This window comes from Equus quagga, chromosome 1, assembly GCF_021613505.1.
Source record: "Equus quagga isolate Etosha38 chromosome 1, UCLA_HA_Equagga_1.0, whole genome shotgun sequence".
In the NCBI taxonomy this organism is placed as follows: Eukaryota; Metazoa; Chordata; class Mammalia; order Perissodactyla; family Equidae; genus Equus; species Equus quagga.
The window spans coordinates 46,441,027-46,463,829 of record NC_060267.1 but is presented as its reverse complement, the minus strand read 5'-3'; the positions used below and the strand labels follow the sequence as shown (position 1 = coordinate 46,463,829).

General features: G+C 37.0%; 2 protein-coding genes across 2 annotated transcripts; both read right to left on the bottom strand.

Annotated features, from left to right (window-relative positions):
* Positions 1-1,641: 1,641 nt before the first annotated feature.
* Positions 1,642-2,550, bottom strand: LOC124241514 (putative taste receptor type 2 member 33). Its single transcript, XM_046665360.1, has one exon. It carries the CDS (start codon positions 2,548-2,550, stop codon positions 1,642-1,644), a length of 909 nt encoding a protein of 302 aa, XP_046521316.1.
* A 14,568-nt stretch (positions 2,551-17,118) lies between these two features.
* LOC124226662 (mitochondrial import inner membrane translocase subunit Tim17-A-like) lies at positions 17,119-17,634 on the bottom strand. The gene has a single exon (XM_046640240.1). It carries the CDS (start codon positions 17,632-17,634, stop codon positions 17,119-17,121), a length of 516 nt encoding a protein of 171 aa, XP_046496196.1.
* Positions 17,635-22,803: the final 5,169 nt, after the last annotated feature.

Genomic DNA, 22,803 nt, shown 5'->3' with positions numbered 1-22,803 from the left:
TACAAGCCTGTCCCAAAAACTCTCTCCATGCACACTCCTCCATATGCCTTTCTCCTCCTGGCTGTCAGGAATGGAGATGACTCCAAGGCAATCTTGGAAGCCACGTGTTAAAGATGGCATCCTTTAGAGGAGCCTGGTTCCCTGGATCATAGAGAAGCCTCTTCAGACACAGCAGTACTGCTAAAAGAGCAGTATTAAATGTATTTTGTATGTGAGTCACTCTATGTTTTGAAGTCTATTGGTGACAGCATTTTCTCTGCTGGTCTAATGCAGAAATTGGGACTGAGAGTGTGTGGATTTCTTTAGAGGCATTTGAATGGTGAAGAAAGCAAACCAGGAAATCCATGCAACCTGCCGATTTTGTGAGGGGTTTCATTTTCATTGGTTTTCCAGCCCTAATATGATTTATTCTTCCATTTATTTAGCAATCAGAATATCATTTGGACCAACTATTCTATGGGTTGGCTTTTATATATGAGGAGTCAGCAGAAAACAGTATAGACAAGATCCTCCCATTACCCGGCTTATATTCTACTGGGGCAGATAGATGGCTAAAAGCAAATGAATAAATCAGATGTGGAAATGATTTATCTTAAGGGTTACATAATGTTGTTAAAATTTCACAACACTAAGAATTAATATAAACATGAAAATTCAATTATTAAGCAAGATTATACATTTCTTTCTTAGAACAGAACTTGCTATCAATAATATATTAGTACACTACTCCACCATTCTCCACAAGATTATAATAAAGCAGATCTTGAAGATATTGCATATAATTATTACATGGGCATGACAGATACCATTTTAGAATATGTAGAACAGTCATTGAATTATGTACCATAATTTGTTACTATTCTTATTTTGAACATATGTTTAAGATAGGGAAGATTTGAGTGTTCTTCTATGAAGTTTAAAAAGAATTTTTAGGTAGCACGATGGAGAAGACAATTGGCAATTCAGTGCCCAAAGGTGACTTAGGGGAAAACTGAATAATTTGACATCAGATCTCAGCTTCAAAAAAGGTCTTCTTAACTCAAAAACTGTAGGAAATGACTTTCCTAACTGCGTACAACAACACAGCAGCAGTGAAAACAGGTCATGATCGCTTTCTTTCCTCCTCATCCCCATTGGACAACTTCATTTTTTCTAACCTTTCCATCTACTTGTATTAGATCTAATATTCTTTGGTACTGTTTTTTGCACACATATATAAAATGTATTGTAAATATGTTTGTCAATCTTGAATTTTATTGTGTGCATCTTTTCTGAACAGCAGTTCTGATTGCTCTCTAATAACCATGAAGAAAGAATTCATGGTGGAATAACTTCTTTCCTAAATATACATCCTCAATGTGTGATTTAGAGTTGAATATGATTACCATCCAAAAGATTGGAGGTTCAAACAATAAAATCTAAATACACCGTGGTACATATGTTTGGTCCTAATTACAATGGTATAGCAATGATTTCCTGAGATAAGTTGTCAGTTCTTAAAAATGCATAAATATATCACAAATTCTTCCATGGAAAGATGATAACATAGGATATGTATGTGGAATACACATTGCTTCATAATCCTGAGGAATTTCTTACAATATTTTATAAAATTATCTTGCTTACCTCAAAACAAATTGGTTAATGGTATGGTAATCTTATAATCTTTCTTATGTTTTTCAAGGCCTGTCTTAGCTTCTTGTTTCCCCAAATCAGGATAAACGAGTGGCTTAAAGGATGCAGCACTGCAAGAACCTCACAAAACATGAGAAGCAGTTCATTCTGCAGCCTACTAGAACTCCAAATTAAGATAACTAGAGCCAGTAAGTAACTGGCATATAGCAAGAGAAAGGAGAACACGGTTTGCATGGCTCTTATGTGGACCTTGGTGCTAGGATCTTGGTATCCTTTGCCATTAAGCTGCATCTTCTTGAGATGTTTCCATAGGGAAATGATTAACAACAGAAAACATGTCAGGGACATAGAAAATGGTAATAAGTGTACTAGCACAAATACAGTCATATTTGAAACATGTAAAATATCCCTCAGTTTGGTCTTCCCAGTGATGTTTCCTTCATACACATTAATCTGTGTTTTCTCATCTATGCATATCACTGCAAGATAAAAAAACAAAAAGACCAAAGTCCCCAATAGTGTTACCAGAATTACACTTTTAACTCTCCACTTTAGGTAAAGAAATATAAGGCTAGAGAAATTAGCGATCTTGAGCAGATAAAATATACTGAGGCTAGTAGCAAGCCAGATGTTAAAATGGTTGCTCACTGCCCAGATAATATGAACAAAAATTCTTACTTCTAAACTATATAAAACTGGATGGAGCACAGTCGTGTACCAATTTATTATTATTACCCAGTGCAAACCAATTCTGGAGACCGCCAGAGCCATGAGAATTTGATCAGCTGAGGACATCTTTCGCCTCCTGACCCAGTCAATGAAGTTCAGCGGTGCTATGAAGCCATTAGCGAAATTTCCCAGAATAAATTCTGTCATTGTTACGATGGAAAAAATTCTGGGTAGTAAAGTTACCATGTCTAGAAAGAAAAAAACAAGTCTAATATTTCTGGTAGTGTTTCCTTTAATGTTCTGATATTAACTTCTATGTGCAGCTGGAATATTCAGTAAAATTCTTCTTTCAAATTCTGTGACCAATGTCAAGCAAGAAAGCAAGAGACTATGGTGATGGAGGAGGTCAGCACTGTCTTTATGAAAACCATTGTTGCTCCCAAAACAGCTTAAATTGACTCCTATTTACATACTGTGTGTCCTTGCCATAGGCTGGATTATTTTATAATTGGTTTTGAAGTGAAAGCTGAATTCTCATTTGCTATCATGCAAATAAGGACATATTGTTTTGCAATTTTTTCCTTGACTCCTATTTATACACTGTGTGTCCTTGCCATAGGCTGGATTATTTCATAACTGATGTTGATATGAAAGCTGAATTCTCATTTACTGACATGCAAATAAGGGCATATTGTTTTGCAATTTTTTCCTTGTTTAACCTCTCCATACTTTGTGTTCATCAACATTAGTTGTAACAAAATTTAAAAACCTAATACATAAAAAATACAGTGAATGTCTAAACTTTTGGAAGAAGCTTGCTTATAGCTAGGATCATTAGCACTGTGGATTTATTTATTTTTCTAATGCCAGATTTATGTAGAAAGGTATCAAGCTTCTTATGAAAAGCATCAAAGATTTTCTTGGGAACCCCAGGAAAGCCAATAGGCCCTAAATACTGGTTGCTGAAACTAATACTTATGTATAAATTTATTCTTTACAAGTTTATAAACATACACACACAAATATTCACACATACATCTCATGGGTGGAATTATGGTCCTATAATTTCAAAAATGTGATATCTGAGTCATGAGGTCATCTAGGTTTGAACCCTGCTTTTCTCCCATGCAGGCTTTTCAACTGATTATTCATAGTTATCAAATGTATCTCTCATGCTTAGGTCTTTGATAAAGTTTCAGAGTCTATTCCAAATTAAATATTAATATTTAATTGAAATATTCAGGGATCTTGTAAATATTCCCTTGGCTCTAGAAAGAATATATGTTTTCCATTGCACATTCCAGACATTTCCGTATATGAATATCTGGTGGTTTTTTTTCTAATTCATGTTTTACTATTATTTTTAAGACTAATAGATGTTAAAATTAACCTGTACCCTTGGATTTTATGCAATTTCAGTTTTTATAGCACTTATAATTGTTTTTAGCAGAGGATCTTGGAGCCAGACTGCCAGGATGGAAAACCCAAATTCTCGGCTTCATATATCTCTGATCTTAGACTCTGTTTTAAAACCACTCTCTGCCTCAGTACAATCATCAGTAAAATGCGGATAGTAATGTGATCCTCATCTAGTGGGTTTTGTGAGGAGTGAGCATCCTGTCTGTGTAAAGCACGTTCCCTTTCGCCTGTCTGCTACAGAGCGGGCATGGAGGCTTGTTACTTACTCATTGGATCCTGTGGTATTTGATACTTCAGAGTTAACCTGTGAGGACTCCCACTTAGGATTCAATGTAGCAGGTTGAAAAAGGCAAAATGTCCTCCTAAAACAACAAATATACAGGGAATATATTGTCAAAATTACATTTTAAACTCATCAGAGAGCTGTACAAAGAAGGAGGAACTATTGAACTGAAATCTGGACTGAGGAGAGTCTTTTCAGTTAAAGAGATGATCGATATATTCAGTGTGATCTCTATCAAATCCCAGCAGGATCTATTAGCAGAAAGTGAAAAACTATTCCTTAATGTATATGGAACTAAAAAGCAACCAGAATAGCCAAAACAATTAAAAAAAAAATAACAAAGTTGGAGTATTACAGTTCCTAATGTCAAAGTTTACTACTAGGCTACAATAATCAGGATAGTATGGTACTCCATGAAGACAAGCATAGAGATCAAAGAGACACAACTGAAAGTCCCCACTAACATTTAAATTCATTGTCAACTTGGGCTAACAGGCCAAGGGATGAACCTCCATGGTGCCCACCGGGGTCTGTGCCAACACGCCTAGACCAGAACAATGGCCCCCACCAATGTCTCAGTCTCTGGAGAGGTCCCTCCTCTCACCAAGATGCCCCCAGAACCCACCAGGTGATTTTGCACCCAGAGGTCCTATCCTCCACAAGCCCCTGATTACCCATGGATTACGGAGAGTTTGTCTGAGGTTGTCATCTTGGAGTATTTCCGTCGTACTGTGAACTGTGGGGTTATACTCCAGCTGAATGCACCGTGATGGGCATCCCCAGTGTGACAACCAATCTTTCTGGCTTTGGCTGTTTCATGCAGGAGCACATGGCTGATCCAACTGCATAGGGTATTTACATCATTGACAGGCAGTTCTGCTCTCTGGATGATTCCTGCAATCAACTAAGTTTCTCTATGGATTTTGCAAACAGTCACACCGCCAGAGAATTATCCAGAAGAACCAAACTGAGAGGCTCTCAGATCTTCTGGATTGGAGATACTTCGGCAGATATTACCAGCATGCCAGGTACCTGACATTAAGCAGAGCTTTTCCAGATAAATTCCATATGAAATCCACATCACCACCAATGACAGAAGGATTTCAATATCCTAGCCTTCCTCAGTATCACCTTCCCCTTTGGAGTCTCAGGTCTCCAGTCCTCAGAGCAGTGATGTGGAAGATGAGGATGAGGATGAGAGATACAATGAGGAAGAGGAGGTGGAGAGGGATCGCTTAAATATCAAGTCACCACTTTCTCTAAGTCATGTTCACCACAGGAAGAAGAAGCTGCACGGCGAATACAAGAACTGAATTCCACACCTGCTGGCAGGGCTAACTTAGTAAGAACACAGCAACAGTGATTGTTTAAAGAAATCAAAATGCCCCAAATTTCATTTTCTTCTGCTAAGTATTACAATGGAATTTGTTCTCTGCAGAAAAGGTGGAGGAGATTAAATGACTGGCAATTTTGTAACTTATAATAAAATTCAAGTTATTTTCCCCAACTTCTTTTTCCCCAGTAAATTTAGGCAGGAGGAAGAGTGTTAATTGAGGGAGGAAGACTGGAAGTGTTTTTTGATTTTGTTATGTTTTTCTTTTTGTGAGGAAGATTGGCCTAGAGCTAACATCTGTTGCCAATCTCCTCTTTTTTTTTCTCTCCCCAAAGCCCCCCAGGACATCGTTGTATATCCTAGTTGTAGGTTCCTCTAGTTCCTCAGTGTGGGATGCTGCCTCAGCATGGCTTGATGAGCTGTGCTAGGTCCGCGCCCAGGATCCAAACCATCAAACCCCAGGCTGCCGAAGCAGAGTGCACAAACCCAACCACTCGGCCAGGGGCCAGCCCCCGGAAGTGCTTTTAAAATAGTTAATTTAAGCAGTAAGAATTTTCATTTACTAGTGTTTAATTTTAAATTATGATCACCATAATCGTTTGCTTAGTATTTATACACTTTTATACTTTACCAAACCAGTCTTCCATTTCCCCCACAAAGGAGCCTGATCTTAACCATGAATGTGCACTACCTACATATTTTAAATAACTCGGTCTTTGTGATTATTTCCATTTTTCACATGAGAACCATGAATTCATATTTTTCTTTGCAGACAATCAAAATCCATAAAAAAATGGCTATCCTAAATCCAGATCTTGATGCACGTTGACACATATTTACACATTCACTTCTCAAATTAATGATAGGAAGATGTTACCGTCTGTACGGTACCATCTGACTGTAATGATTTTTCTATTGTTTAAAAGGAAAGCCTTTTTGAAAACTTGGTCAATTTTCCACAGATGATAAATTGTTAAATCCAAATGAATAAATATATCAATATTTAAAGGTTTAAAAAAACCAAATAAATTCACTGTCGATTTCAAAAAAGGTATCAAGGCAATCAATGGAGAAATGATCATTTGTCAACAAATGAAGTTGGAACAATTAAATATTCACATTTATTAAGATGAATTTAGATCCTTATTTCATACCATACACAAAATTAATTCAAAATTGATCATAGACCTAAATGTAAGAGCAACAAATACAAACATTAGAAGAAAATGCAGAACAAAAGTTTTCAAAGCTTGTGTTAGCTGGACCTCTTAGATACATACCAAGTATGATTCATAAAATTAATGAACTGATAAATTGGACTGCATCAGAACTGAAGATTTTTGCTCCCTCTGAATACAGATTCCTGATGTTCACACTCTATATAATTTACTGTCCCACAGTGTGGGCAGGACATGTCACTTATTTCTGGGCTGCAGAATATGGCAAGCATCAAGGGATTTTGGAGGTAAAATCAATTGATTTTGAGTTAATTGAAAGGGAGATTTTCCTTCATTGGTCCTATGTAATCAGGTAAAGTTTTAAAAGAGTGGCTGGGTCTCTCTGGAGTGAGAGATTCTTGCTGGACTTGAAGAAGTAAGCAGCCACCTTATGAAGTGCCTGTGGAGAGGGCCACGAGAAAATGAACTCCACCAAAAACCTGAGTGAGCTTGGAAGTGGATTCTTCTCCAGTGAAGCCTATAAATAGAATGACATATCATCAAAACTTTTATTTCATCTTGGTGAGATCCTGAAGTAGAAAACACAGTCACAACTTGCTAAGACTCCTGACCCAAAAAACTCTGAGATAATACATGTGTTTGTTGGTTTAAGCCACTAAATTAATGATAATCTGTTTCACAGCTGATGGATAATTCTTAAAGAACAATACAGTTTGTCTACATCCTCAGGTGTCATTCAATATATAAAACAAAAAATGCAACAGATTTCATTATAAAATTGAGAAATTATAAATACATTGTAAATTATATAATTATAAATACACATATTTATTTTCAGACATATAGAAAATATTCTATTCCAGAAATTTGTTTTAAAATATGAGAAAGTCAAAACAGAGAACATAGAAAAAGATTTTGAAACTCTTGCAACAGTCTTACCATACTTATTTCCTTTTTGAGAGTTATTTTTTATTGAGTTTATGTTTTCCTTCCTTTTAGAAAGCACTCCAGCTGCCCCCAAATCCTAACAGCAGCTTACTTCAGCTTGCTGTTTCTCAAAATTAGGATAAATGAATGGCCTAAAGGATGGGCAGATGTTATTACTTTACCAAATGTCAATATCAGCTAGTTAGGGGACAATAAATGGCTGTAATTATTATAAAGTCAACACAACAGAAATCCAAATGAGAAAGAAGAACGAAGTCACCATTCCCATGGCTTTTCCATGAGCTTAACTCCTGGGATCTTGGGACCCTGTGATACTGAACTCCATCCTCTAGCTATACCTCCAAAAAGAGAAGTAACAGAAGAACTGATGCTACGGAAATAGTTATGGGCATGGTGATCTCAACACTGATGAGCACGAAGAAAATAATGGATTGTGTTTCATGTATATTAATCCTCCAAGTCTTGTTTGTTGCGAGATTAAAAATATCAGGAATTAGATGGACTATCAGTAGGATGCTAAAAAGAAAAAATAGCAAGGGTCTCAGAGAAATAATAATAACGACTCTGTTAATTCTCCACTTTAATCAAAGAAAAAGACGGAAAAAAAGGTAGCCATCTTCAGGAAACAGAAGATGCTGAGGCAGGTATCAAACCAGACGTTTAAGAGCTTGATCATTATGCATGACAGAATATTAGGTTTTCCAATTTGATTAATGCTATGTGGATTTGAAGACAGCAGCAGCAGAAACGAATCAAACAGTATCATAATCAAGAAGCACATTCTGCTTACGGATAAGCTCATGAGGATGAGGTTAATGAAGCTGATTTTCCTGTGTCTTACCCAGAGTATATAGTTCGTTATTCCAATCAATCCATTTCCCTAAGCACCAAGTACTAATTTCATACTTAGGACAACAAAAAACAGGTTGTCATGTTCACTTGACATTTTTTCTGAGTGGAAAATCACCATCCCCAATAGCACAGATGGGCAGTTGATGAATTGAAAACTAGTATTTTTTGTGGGGCTTCTTTGTTTTTATAAGGGCTTCCATTCCATTTCCATAACCACCAGCTTCTATTTTCACACTGGCCCTCAGCTAACATTATGAAAACCATTTCAGTTCATTTAAAATGCCTTAGTTTGTGACTTCCTTCACAACAAATGTGGCTATTTCTCCTTTTATAGTAATGCCTGGTGTAACATGTTCTAATATGAGTGAAAAAATAGAATTAATTTGCTGACATGAAAATGGAGAAAGATTCTCTTTCACTGTTTCACCTTCTACCATACTCAAAAATGCACATTATAAAAATACAAAAATTCTCAAATAGGAGCTTCTAAGAGCCATCTGCAGAATTAAAACTGGTGTAGAAAACTGAATTTACAGATGGAAATTCATCATCACCATCACATTCAGCATCATCATTCACTATAGTGCTAAAATAGGAAAGAAAGAAAAAGCACCAATAATTCAACTCTACCTAGCCTGAAGGAAGGTAGGTGACCGCAAATAATTCAAAAATTGAGAAAAATTGGCAAAATGAATCTAAATAGTTGAAGTTCAAAAAAACATACTATTTTTACCAGAATAAGCTTTATTTTGATAATGACAATAATACTGATCTATATTTTCTAGATCTATGCTTACATTACAAAGTATTTTTATCCTTGACATCACATTTACTTATTAAAAACATCTTTTAGTAGGGATAGAAGAATATCCTATTTGAAAATTTGCAAACTGGAGATCACAGAATTCAAATAGTTTGCTCAAGTTCATGTAGCTACAGGTGACAGATCAGGCCTTCAAAGATGGCTTTTGGTCCAGAGTAGCACTCTTATGTTTCTACTGGATTTATTCTTGCATCCAAACTGACACATGTGCCTACACGTATTTTTAGAAATGAAATTATTCCTCACTGATACACAGCCCCTCAATGTTAGAGTTTCTCAAGTTAAATTACACAAAACAGTAGAATTAAAAGATATTCCCTGAAAAGAATAGGATTTCATAGACTAAGAAATTTGGAAACCCCACATACAGTACTCCCTCTTGTATATTAACAGAGTATACAGAGAGCCTGTGATAAAAAAAAATTTCTAATGCTTAATTATGCTTATCCTAGCATCATAGAAAATCATTTGATACTGAGAACTGCTTCCTTGTAATACCTATTAATGCCTTGCTGAACCAGTGATCTTCAGAACTTTGGGAAACACAGCTCTATATCTCTTTTAAGGACCATGTGTCATTCTGTTACATTGATGCATGATAGTGCTTTTAAGAATTAAAAAAATTGGGGGCTTTTATATTAATGTTAAAATCTATATGTGTCTCTAGAACCAATTCCTTTTGCACATCTGTAATTACTTTGTTACAGTAAATTTTTTGAAATGGACCCAAAATATATCACATACATGTAGTATATATGTACATCAAATATATATGTGTGTATAGATGATAGACATAAAGTATTTTTATAGTAAATTTCCCTCAAGAGGGCATATCCCACTAAATGCTCTGTCGTGCAGTGTATGAAAGACAATGTCCATGTTTCTGAGTCTTTGATTACTCTAGACACCATTTTTATTTTTGTGGGGTTTTTTCTTTTTAAGCCTCACAGACCTGTTTCTACAGGTGGTTTTTATTTTCTATGCTTTTTTTTTTTAATGAGTACAATTGGCCCTGAATTAACATCTGTTGCCAATCTTCCTCTTTTTTTTTTTCTCCCCAAAACCTCGGGACATATTTGTATATCCTAGTTGTAGGTCATTCTAGTTCTTTTATGTAGGATGCCACCACAGCATGGCTTGGTGAGCTGTGCGTAAGTCTGAACCCATGATCTGAACCAGTGAACCCCAGCCCACAGGAGCAGAGCATGCAAACTTAACCACTTGGCCACAGGGCCAGCACCAGTATAATGCTCCTCATTCTTTGCATCATTATACATTTTTTCTTTCAGTTTTTTCTCCAGCTATTCATCCTCCTTTACTTTTCTGGGTAAGCCTTTGACTGATCCTACAACATTTCTAAGACCTTAAAGAAAATAAACCACCTTAAGTGAGGGGGAGGAGGCATTTTTGCTATGATATCTTGCATATATTGCTGAATTGGGCAAGACTGGTGATGCTTGATTACATTGCTGCTGGTTTGCTAGATCACTTTGCTTACCAGGAGTATCAGCCAGGCCTGCAGTTCATCTAGTTCCACTGTGGAGCCTCATTTAGCTTCTTGGAATCCTGGTTTGGAAGCCTGTCCAGCTCTATGGCAAAGGGCACTGGCTTCATCAATATGTCACCTACATATGTGAGGTTCCAGTGAGAAACAGATGCAGAGTCTGTTTTTCCCTCCAGGGTTATAGTTTGTCATTGCTGCTTCCGCTTATCCTGGTTCTCCTCTGCTTTACATCTAGATTTTCTTCCTGACTGCCAGCATTGCTGACCTACCTTGCCTTCCAACCCACAACCACAACAAAGGCAGAGCCTCCCATTTCAGACTTTTTCACAAGCTCCCACAGTTGTGTGAGGTCTAATCCCTATAATAAGTCCTTATTCTATATCCCTCACAGTGATTCCACTTCCCTGATTAAACCCTAACTGATGTAAACAGTGGTCATGGAAGTAGTTCCAAGGAAATTAAACCTTTAGGATACATTCTCATAATTGGATCTTAGTTCTCTGGAATTGGTTTTCTCATATGATTACACATAAGGTCATTCATGACCCTGTTTCCAATGATAAGAGGACACTGGTAACCAACGGCATGCAATGAAATAACAGTTACTTAACTTGTCATCTTTACGCACCTGTAATCAAGTGTCTATAGAAGGCAAGTCTTAGGGTGAGCAAGTAGTTGTTACCATCATAATATTAGTGAAAATAAGACGTACAAATAGGTTGGTTGGTTGCTTCTAAGTGTGTGGAAAAACTTGGAGAAAGAAATTGATGAGTTTAAGACTTCAAATTCCTAGCTTAGAGTCCAAGTAAAAGATCAGGAAATTTCTATGACTATTACAAAAGAAATCCTTCTCTCCTGTACAAAAGGGCTGAAATTTCTGAAAACATAACCATATCAAGTCCTGTAATAGATGAATCACATTGCAAAGTGAATTCACAAACCTATAACCTCATGTGTCTATGACAAGGCATTCTTTAAAAATAAGAGCACCCAGAAGTTGGAATGAGGATATATGGAGAGACTTCAAAGAATCTGGGGGGTCTTGAACCCCTCAATTCTGCTTAGCTTCCATTGTCAGATGAAGCAGCCTCCTTTCCCTCACTGAGGACGGTTGTCTTCCCTGCCTCAAAAACATGTCATGACTTCTCCCGAGGTGGTTGCCTTGGAGAGGAATGCTGACCCTCCTCTAGATGTATCCTTACCTCCTCTTAGTTCTTTGACCTACAATCATGCTCAACTCCCAGCAGGCCTCAAATGATGGCGTTCAAAGTGTGATGCATGAGAAGGTAGCATAGACCAAAAATTTGCAAGACTTTGTTAATTTTATATCAACACACACATGAAGAATATGAATGGAAAGGGATCCTAAAGATGGAAGGAGTTAAAAATTGGAACAAACCAAATATAATAATATGGGCTCACTAACAGATATACAAAACAAATGGCAAACAAGGGAGTCAGTCCATGTACAAAGGAAAACAGTGGGGTTTTTTTCCCCTGTTTAATATTGGGATATAGAAGTGATACAAAAAATAGCATAAAGTATATTTTTATCATAAAAAAATTATGTATAGTATTCAACACAATCAATTTTGAAGAGAAATTTGTAAGGATAAATTCACCCCAGGAAATCTGATTTTTGAGCCAGCAAATGCAGTTCATGGCTAATATCAAACAATTCCAAAAATTCCTATCATGAAGTCTCCTGATTCTACCATCAGCAACATATTCTCCAATTCAACTGAAATACCTAGAGAGAAAAATCCTAATCTCTAAGGATGCAGTTAATTTTTGCTTCACTTTGTTCCATATCTCATGTAGTGTGGCACATATGTGATGCTTTATCATAGAGTTTTAATCTAGAAATTTTTCAGACGTGTTGAGGGCAAAAAAATTGTAATAACATATAACAGTTTTTCTTCCAATCAAACAGTTCTGCTAATCCGAGGGAGTAACACACTATGAGTGATGATGATTGAAAAGCTGAATTCCGTTTGATTATCATGCAAATATGAGAAAGAATAACCTGATGTGATTTGCAGTTTTCTTTTTCCCCTAATGTTTAGCTCATTTGGATCAAAATACCAGCTTTCCTGAATCTCCACTCACAACAGAGAGGTTGAAATCGTACCAATATTATTCAGCATATAGGGGCTTACACGTACATTTTCTCACTTGAGGCAAACCCAGGGAAGTGTCCAGAAACTTGGAAAAATGATTATGAGTGCCAGTCCTGATGACCTAGCAGTCAAAGTTTGGTACACTCTGCTTCACTGGCCCAGGTTTGGTTCTCAGGCGCAGAACCACACCACTCATCTGTCAGGAGCCATGCTGTGGTGGCGGGTCATATTGAAGAACTAGGAGGACTTACAACTAGAATATACAACTACCTACTGAGGATTTGGGGATAAAAAAAAATAGAGGAAGATTGGCAACAGATGTTAGCTCAGAGCAATTCTTTTCCAGAAAAAAAAAAAAGATTGTGAGTCTTTTCTAGAAGATCTTAAACCAATTAAGCAAAGAAAAAAAAATATCAAGGTGAGAGTTCGCTGTGAAACACAGAAAATAAAACTTAAGGAAGAGGTAAAAGTTTAAGAGCAAAAGCACAGAGAATGGAGTAATTATTTAGAGGATCTCTATTGCTGATGTCTTCTTTTTAGGACAAGGACTGTAGTTGCATCATTTAAATGGCAATATCTGTGAAGAGAATAGAATCCACAGCCATCTAAATTAGTTGTTCTTTCCCATTCCACCTTCCTAGCTTCTGGTTCACTTAGTTATAATTCCTAACGACTTCTATTAAATTCTTGAGGTCAGACCAAGGTCTCCTGATGGTTTTTCTTGCCCTTTTCTTCCCCAGTATCAGATATTTAATGTGGCCATGTTATTGATATTTCTAATATTTCTTTCACACAGTTTGGGTTAGTGTACTCAAAGATAGAGTTTTTATGGGTTGGCAAGAGAAGAAAGTGGTGGAAAATGTAGGTGGATCCCCAAGTATTAGAGTATCTGAAGTTGGAAAGATTTTTGTTGATTACTTCTGTGATCTTGAATAGCCCAATGCATCTTCTAGTTTTCAGAAGGGGTGGATAGTGTCTCTGTATTTGGAATTGAGTCACACCCCATTTCTCAATCATACCTTCTTTCATAATTTCAGAGCTGGTTACCTACCTTCAGCTATATCCAGTGTAGGGTAGGAACACAATTCCTCTACCCTCTAGGTCCTTCCTGCTAGCCTAAGAATCAAATTGACCTGAGATAGAATAACAGGAGAAAATCAAACAAAGCCTTATAACATGTCTACGTAGGAGAAACCCAGGAAAACTGAGTAACTCACCAGAAGGGCCAAAATTGCCACCTTAAATATCACTTTCAGCTAAAGACAGAGGATATTGTGGGTAGTGGTTTTGGGGTTCAAAGTGGAGGAAGGCAATTTACATGGGAATATAAATGTGAAGATTTGTTAAACAAGTGTTTGCTGCGCTTGGTATAGACAAGGTTATGTTATGGTAAGCTCATTCCTGTAACAGGCCTTCTATCTTAAATTCTTTTAGGCAGTTAGGGCAAAGGTCAAAGTTTCTTTCAGAGTCTTTCGTTCTTAAAAATAATTAAGCCAAAGAGATACATTTTGAGGTGGGCAATTCCGATGCCCCGTACAATAAGTGGCCCTATCCCTGAATTTTCAGTTCTCTAAGCCATAAATCTGTTTGAGTTTCTTTTCTCTGATCTAAAACTGAAATACTTCTCACTAACATAGGAAAATCCACACCCTACAGTTATATTTGAACATCAATGTTTTTATTGTGAGATAGACTTAGGAATCTTTTGCTCAATTTGGTTCCAGATAAAGAATCATTTTTACCTCAATGTAGAGCTAATGTTGTGTCATCAAAAGCACAAAGATTTTGGAAATTAGACAGTGCTGGGCTTATAGCTCAGCCTAAATGGAAGATAACCCTGAATCTTCATGTTGGCTCTGGCACTGACATACTCTGAGTTCTTATGGCTCAGATAACTATAAAAAGCATTAATAGAAGATGGAGACTTTTCGGGCATTAATTACTGAATTTCAAGATATGCCTAAATGTGGCTCAGAAGTTAAGAATGACATGTATTAGGTATCAAAATGTATAAAAATATGTAAAATTAGGATATTAAAGGAAAGTATATGGAAGATGAGAGAGGGAGAGCCACGCAAGACGGAAATGGACTAAATTCAAACTTGGAGTGGATGTCTGATGATGAGACATAACTTGGGATTATATTACCTAATCAATGACAAGAAAATGGGTTGAATTTATTTAAATAATAGTTGCTTTCATTAAAAGTAAAACATATTTTTACCATAAATCTTACTATAACAAGGGTCCCCAAAATGTAAAATTTAGACAAACAATGCTAGGACGGGGGAAAATATGAACAAAAGGGGCACATATAATCATTGCCTGTCCAGTATTTTTAATAAAGAGGAAGCAAATTCACCAGTAAGTTTCCATGGAAAAGATGAGTGCAACAAGTGGAGGAATTAACAGAATGGATTCATTGATAAGCAGAAAACTGTTAGAAGTTTACAGCTGGATGAATGGGGGGACTTGTAAGAAACTTCCATGAAAAAATAGAATTTGTAAAACCCAAAAAAGAAAGTAGTAGTAGTCATCTCTGTAATATAAATCAAAATGGAGTTCTCAAAAATATTTAAGATCTTATTATAGATGGAAATTCCAGATAGAAGTGGATAAGAGAGACTCAAGTATATAAAAGGATATAAATGTTCCTTGGAATTGCTTTTATAATGTAAGAGATTCTGTGGTAGATTGCTTACGTTGATCCCAATTCATCAGCCTGTAACTTTGTATACCCTCTCACCATAAGAAGAAGGATGTCTTCCATTCCTTGACTCTATGCTCAGCCATGTGACTTGTTTTGGTTAACTAGATGTTAGCAGATATTTTTCAAGCAGTGTCTTGAATCACTGGGGCTTAAATCTCTCCAGCTTGTTTATTGGGCCTCATTCACTGTTATACATATTAAACTATCACCATGAGAAGGACATGTCCAGACTAGTGAAGTGGTCCAGGGAGAAGGATGAGAGGTGTGAGGATCCAAAGCGCTACATCAAGTCCAGCTTTAATCAACTAGCCTCCACTTGAACCTCAGACACATAATTGGCCATCTGAAAACAGCAGAGAGGTCTAGGAAAGTCCAGCCTAGTCATTGGTCTCCAGAGATACGTAAATATAAATGTTTATTGATGTCCATCACTGAGTTTTGTGTTTGTTAGACAGTGAAAGCTAACTGATACAAAAATTGGTATTAGAAGTGGGCCATAATGGCAACAAGAGCCAAACCTGTGGCATTGATTTTGAGAAAACTGATAGAGGAGGCTGTAAAAATGGTGGCACATGTGAGGCACTTGTGAAATATCTGAAATTCTGTTTTCAAGATAACTTGGAAGACAGAAAATGAATGAAATGAACTGTTGTATCTGGGTGAAGAGATCATGAGATAAAATGTTGACAGCATCAAATGATTGCATTTAGCCATATATTATATGGTACTAAAAGAAATAGATAACCTCCAACGGAACTATCCAGTTTGCAAAGAGAATTTAGAGAAGACAGAGAGAGCTCAAGAATTATGGGATTTGCTCAATCTTTTTTTTTTTTTTTTAACAGCATACATTTTATTTCAAGCACCCAATAAACATCAGACCTCCAGCGCTCCCCCTCCCTCTGTGAATTCTGCTCACGCAGAAGTGGGTCTACTGGAAGGAAGTCGTGTCTGCTGAGGGTTCTGACGGTCAAGAGTCAAGACACAGCAGCCTCAAAGGTACAGTTTTGCATCTCACATCCTTAACACCAAGACATAGGACATTTTACTTTCAAAGTGAAGGGTGTGTGCTCCACCCTAGCTGTCAATCCAGAAGGAATGCATGTGGAAGGATCCACGTGGACTCGGCAACGTTCTTCTCATACATGATCTACTTCGAGTGAGATGAGAGTCTAACTACAAAACATGCCATTTTCAAAGCACTGGGTATTATTTGAAGTGTGTGAGGATGAAAAGTAGAACTCTACAACTTATCTTAAAAGAAAGAGCAAGTTCCGGGAGTTTTTATTGTCTAACAGAATGCACAAATCCAGGCAGAGAAGTCCCCAAGGAATGATGGGCATGTTTCCCTGTTGTCTGCCCTATGGTCCTTCATCTCCTAAGCACTTATTATATTTCCTTTTAAAGATAGGAGACATTTACTTTGCTCATAAATTTAATCCAAGTGTGAATAAATAAATGTATTATCTCTTAACACCCCCTTCCATGTTCCTTTAAATAGAAAAATGTGCTAAATGTCTCTTCCTAGCCTGTTGGGCCACAGCTGTCCCACCTATGGTTTTAAAAACAGACTGTAAGTTGATGTTCTGAGATCCTTTCTTGAACTGCAGCTCACTCTATTGAGGAAATCCTGGGAAGGAAGTCCTATTGATATTGTCGGTAGTCTCCAAAAGGTGAGGACGGTAACCGGGCTGAAGGCAACTGGGAGGGGTCTTCAGCAAACTGAGAACCGTTGGGAAATTGTGCAGAGGCAAATCTCGTCAACAAGATACCAGCTCCTTCAATTAAAGCTAGGAGAATGCCACCCATCGCGGCTGACCGGACCATGGCCACTGGTCCATTTCTCGTGGCCAGGATGGCTCCTGTTAAGGCACCACCTGTGATGGAGTTCCAGGGGTCCTCCTTCCCTCTGACCTGAACCATACTGCAGTCGATCATGGAAAACAGACCTCCCCAAACTGCAAAGCTACCTCCCAGCTGGGGAGCTCTGGTTTTAATAGCTGTCAAACTCCCGCGCAGTCTGTGGTTCACTCCCACCGGAGAATTGCGAAAGCCTTTGATTGCTTGAAAGATACAACCACCTATGGTGCCCATCGTAAAGACCCCACCACAGTCATCCACAATTCGCCCGGGGCACGGTTCCCGAGTGTACTCCTCCATCTTGGCTCCGGTGGCGCAAAGAGTGCTGGGAAGGCAGGATTTGCTCAATCTTAAGAGGGTTTTCCAACGGCAACCTGATGTACTAAAATGGCATGATTAATCTATACAGAGAGGAATAAGTCCTGACAAAAAGTATGGATATGGCTTTTCACTCACGGAATATATTATAATCAAATACATATAAAATGCAAAATATTTTTGAGTCGGCTCTATTGTAAAATTGCTGCCAGCCAGGACTGAGACTGTTTAAATGTAAAAAGGTATCTGGGCCCCACCCTTCTACATCAAGAAGCAGCCTGAAACATTACTCACAGGGCATATTTTCCACTACGCTCTTAAGAACTATTCAAAAATAGTGATAGGGAAAGAAGAACATCCCAGAGGGCAAAGCCAACAGCTATAGAGAACAATGGACTGGAAAGCACAACAGAGGCCTAATCAAGAAACAGACTCTATCGCAACAGAGAGGGGCATGAAAATATTTTCCACATGTGAGTTCAGAATTTCTATGAGCCAGAATTGCTGTAGGTTCCCTCTTCTTCCCCTCTTTCAATGGGACTGTTTGTTATGGTTATCCTGTCCTGTTTCATCCCTGTGTACTACATATTTGACATGTAGATAACTTGTCTTTTTAATTCCTTGTTTTCCAGATGCAAAGGAGCCATAACCAAACAATATGTAGATTAAAAAATCCTGGAATTCAAGCTTAATGCTGTAATTGAATGAGACTTTTGGGGATGCTCAAATGGAACGAGTGTTTGTATATGGGAGAAAAATTAGTAACTGTAGCCAAGAGGGAGGACTGGGGTAGTCCTGTAATTCTTTTTCCTGCAATTCCTCAAATGTCCTACAATTCTTTAATCCCCACTGTATCTATACCTTTTCACCTGCAATATTACTGTATCCTCCATGATGTCCAGGTGAATTCCTTGTCCCTTTACTCTGAGCTCAATCGTGTAAACTAGCATTGAAAAATGAAGAATTGTTAGACTTGACATGGTTTCAATCCTGAGGCTAGCCCAGTGTTGCTTCTCTACAATCACCATGAGAACTTGCCCAGGCTAGTGCACTGCTCCCAAGAGGAGAATCAGAGACTCACGGAGTGAAGACGCTCCAGAAAGATGGAGCCTAAACTGCTAATCAGCCAAACCATAACTGGCTCCCAGAGACACAGCCAAGCCTATTTAAAATCATCAGAGGCATCCAATACAATCCAGCCTAGAAAAATGAATGGTGCAAACATGAGAGAAATAAATACCTACTTAATTTAACAGTGAAGTTTTTGAGTGGTTTGTTTTGCCGCAAATGCAAACTAATACAAGTACCCTGCTAACCTAAATGTATAGAAAACATGTTCACCCTTTACCTTTGGTGTTTCGGCAGTTCAGGAGCCAGAGGAAAAATAGATGCAGTATGTCAAACTTTTGTCATGGGAGGTGAATAATTAAGGTTGGAAGAATGCTTTTGTAAAATTCTGAGAGCTGCTCATACCATCAGCTCGAATTTCTGCATATTGCAACTAAAATAAGAAAGTTCCCACTTTAATTCTTAGACTTGAGTACTATATAGACTGTGAATTTTCCCCCTAGCTATATAATGAACTCCATAATGATTGAACTTTATGGGAAGTTTCTCCTAACTGAGAGTTTTTATTAAAAATTATAATGCACACTTAGAAATAGCCTGAACAAAAATGTGAAGTGCAGTTATTTATCACAAAGGCAACACCCATGTAAGCACCATGCGGGTCAAGAAATGGTGCATTGCCAACAGCACAGGTCACCTTCATGCCACTTTTCAATCACTACACCTGTCTCCACTTCTCCTGAGTGGCCAATATCCATACTTTGTCATGATCATTTCTTTGATTGGCTTTATGCTTTACCACCCAAATGTGTAACTCTAAACTCTGTAGCTTTGTTTTGCATGCTGTTTTAAATTGCATAAATAAAACCCTTAATACGTTATGTTTTCTGACTTCTTTTTTATTGAACATTATGTTTCACAAATTTATCCACATTGTTGCATGTACATTTAGTTCATTCTTTTTCATTTCTCTGTGTTTGTTCATTGAATGAGTTTACTAAAATATGCATTCATTCTAAGCTGACAGATGTTTGGGCTGTTTCTCTGTTTTTGTCTTCATTAGATTTTTGTTATTGAGGTATAATGTGACATATAACGTTATATTGCTTTCTGGTATATAACATAATGATTCGATATTTGTATATATTGCTAATGACAACCACAATATGTCTAGTTAACACTCATTAAGCGGGCATTTCTTTTCTGAACTATTTTAAATAATGCTACTATGAGCATTCTTTTACATACTATTTGATGCCCTGGTCTTGCTATATAAACAGGAGTAGAATAGCAGGGTTCTTGAATATGGTACGCTGACTCTTGTCACAGAAAATGAAAAGTTCAAAGTACAATTCAACTAAATTTACCCTTTTCACATTCACCCTCAGTCTCTATGTTGTTATTCTCATATATTTTATTCATTCTGTATTTTAACCCCTTAAAACATGATTGTTTTAGACAGTCAACATGCATTTACGTTTACACATGTATTTTCCATGTACATTAACTTACAGTCATTCTTGCATCTTAAACTTCATATTTGGAATAATATTTATTCTATCTGAAAAATATCTTTTTGAATTTCTGTTTATGAAAAGTCTGCTCTTCTTTTGAAACACCTTGAAGATATTATTCCATGCAGTTCTAGCTTCCATTTTTGGTCGAAATCAGTTGTTTTCAAACACCTGATCCTTTTAATATAATTTGCAATTTTTTCTCTGGCTATTTATGATATTTTTTTTCCTGGACTTTGGTTTCCTGTAATGTTTATATGTTAAATTGTTTTAGTTATCTTGTCTGAGGTTTGATGATTTCGTCCATCAATGGACTGATACATTTTTATGGAAATCTCAGTAATTTTGCTTCCACCCCATTATCTCTTCTATCTTCCAGAACTCCAGAAGTATTTTGGACTTTTTGACTGTAACCTTCACGTCTTTCACCCTCTAGCCTCTTTTCCATCTCTTTGTCTTTTTATGTTTCACTCTGGGTGGTTATTTTTCAATTCACTAATTCTCTCCACTGTGTCTAATTGGTTATTAAATCTGTCTACTGAACATTCATTTTCTCAGTCTTGTTTAAACGATAGGAACAATCTTATGTTCTTCTATAAGTCATCTTCTAAGGGGAAATGGAATAAAATGCTCTTAATACGAAGCTCTGAAAGAAAACTTTTTTATTTTTTGTGGTGTTTACAAGTACACTTGTTAGTAGTGTTAAAAATAACAAGTATTATTTTGAGTACTGTTAGTAATGTAACAATTCCCTTCTTTGCCAAATTTTTCTTGCAGAATAGAATAAAATCCCAGCCAAGCTGGGAAGGAACTGGCAATGATTGTAATGTAAGTATTTTTTCTTGGATGGCAGCTTGTCTGTTGCAGGCTCATCACCACAGGCTCTCATTCCAGGAAAAGTCAAGGAGTAAAACTTGGTTTCCAAATGCCATTCAATATTGCTTCCACCCCGTTTTATCTCCTCTAACTTCCAGAACCCCAGAAGTATGTTAGACTTTCTGAATGTAACCTTCATGTCTCTCACCCTCTAGCCTATTTTCCAACTCTTTGTCTTTCTATGTTTTGTTCTGGGTACTTAATTTCAATTCACTAATTCTTTCTCCACTGTGTCTAATTTGTTATTAAATATGTCTATTGAATTCTTAATCTTGACTACTCATTTTCTCAGTCTTATTGTTTCAGTGTTAGGAGCAATCTTTTGTCCTTCTTCCATAAGTCATTTTCTATGGGGAAATGGAATAAAATATTCATACCAAGCTCTGAAAGGAAACATTTTTATTTTTAGTAGTGTTAACAAGAAAATGCTAACAATTCTCTACTTTGCTAAACCTTTCTCAAGGAATAGAATAAAATTATAGTCTAGTCATCCTCCACTAAGTTGAAAGGAACTGGCAGTGAATGTAATGTAAGTAGTTCTTACATGGCAGCTTTTCTGTTGCAGGCTCATCACTATAGTCTCTTACTCCAGGGAAAGTCAAGGAGTAGAACTTGATCTTCAAATGCCATTCAAATAAGCAAATTAGAACACATCAAGCACAGTGACATTATCTTACTTCATGGCTTAATTTTTCTGTAATCCTTTTACTCTGCTTCTATCATCACAAATGGGGCTCTGTGCCTTAGAATTTCGTCATTACCTAGGATGATAGACAAGATACAGAGGCTTACTCCTATTTGGTCCACTGACTCCTAAAGCTCTCTCTTTAGAAATAAAAGCACGTTCATAAAGTGATTTATTTACTTTATGTTTTTTATTAAAGGCATTTTATTTACACTTAAGGCTAAACACTTTTTCTAGTTATCTCCTGATTAGTTTGCAATCATCTATATATAATTTGCTCAAGTAATACACTTATTTTTTTCTTTTGAGGAAGATTATCCCTGAGCTAACATCTGCCACCAAATCTCCTCTTTTTGCTGAGGGAGACTTGCCCTGAGCTAATATCTGTGCCCATCTTCCTCTATTTTATGTGGGGCGCCTGCCACAGCATGGCTTGACAAGCAGCACATAAGTCCACACCCGGGATTCGAAGTGAACCCTGGGCCGATGGAGCAGAACGTGTGAACTTAACCACTACGCCACCAGGCCAGCCCCTCACATAATACATTTCAAAGTAAAACAAATTCAGTTTCTAAATGTATTCAGCTTGACTTGAACTTTGCTGTTTACTAAGGTAAGTTACTTATAATGATAATCTTTAGGAAATTACTTAGACATTGTCCAAATTATATATATATATAGACATCTCAAATACATATCACTAAATGAGATACATCATGATCATGATGATGGCAGCTAAATGGGAAAACTCTAAATGATTGATGTGACTTTGTCTAGTTTTCTAATTGACAAAGTTCACTGAGATAGAACACTACCAATCTTCCCCATGGCCTTATGATACTCATATCATTCTTACCATCGGGGCTTAGCCTAGAAGAACACCTTCACTTCATACATCATCAAAAATAATTTAAAATCAACATATTCGTAATGATTTACATGCTATATTTTTCTCTACTACATTCTAAAAAGTATGGCAAAAGTTACCTCAAACACACAGTACTTTGC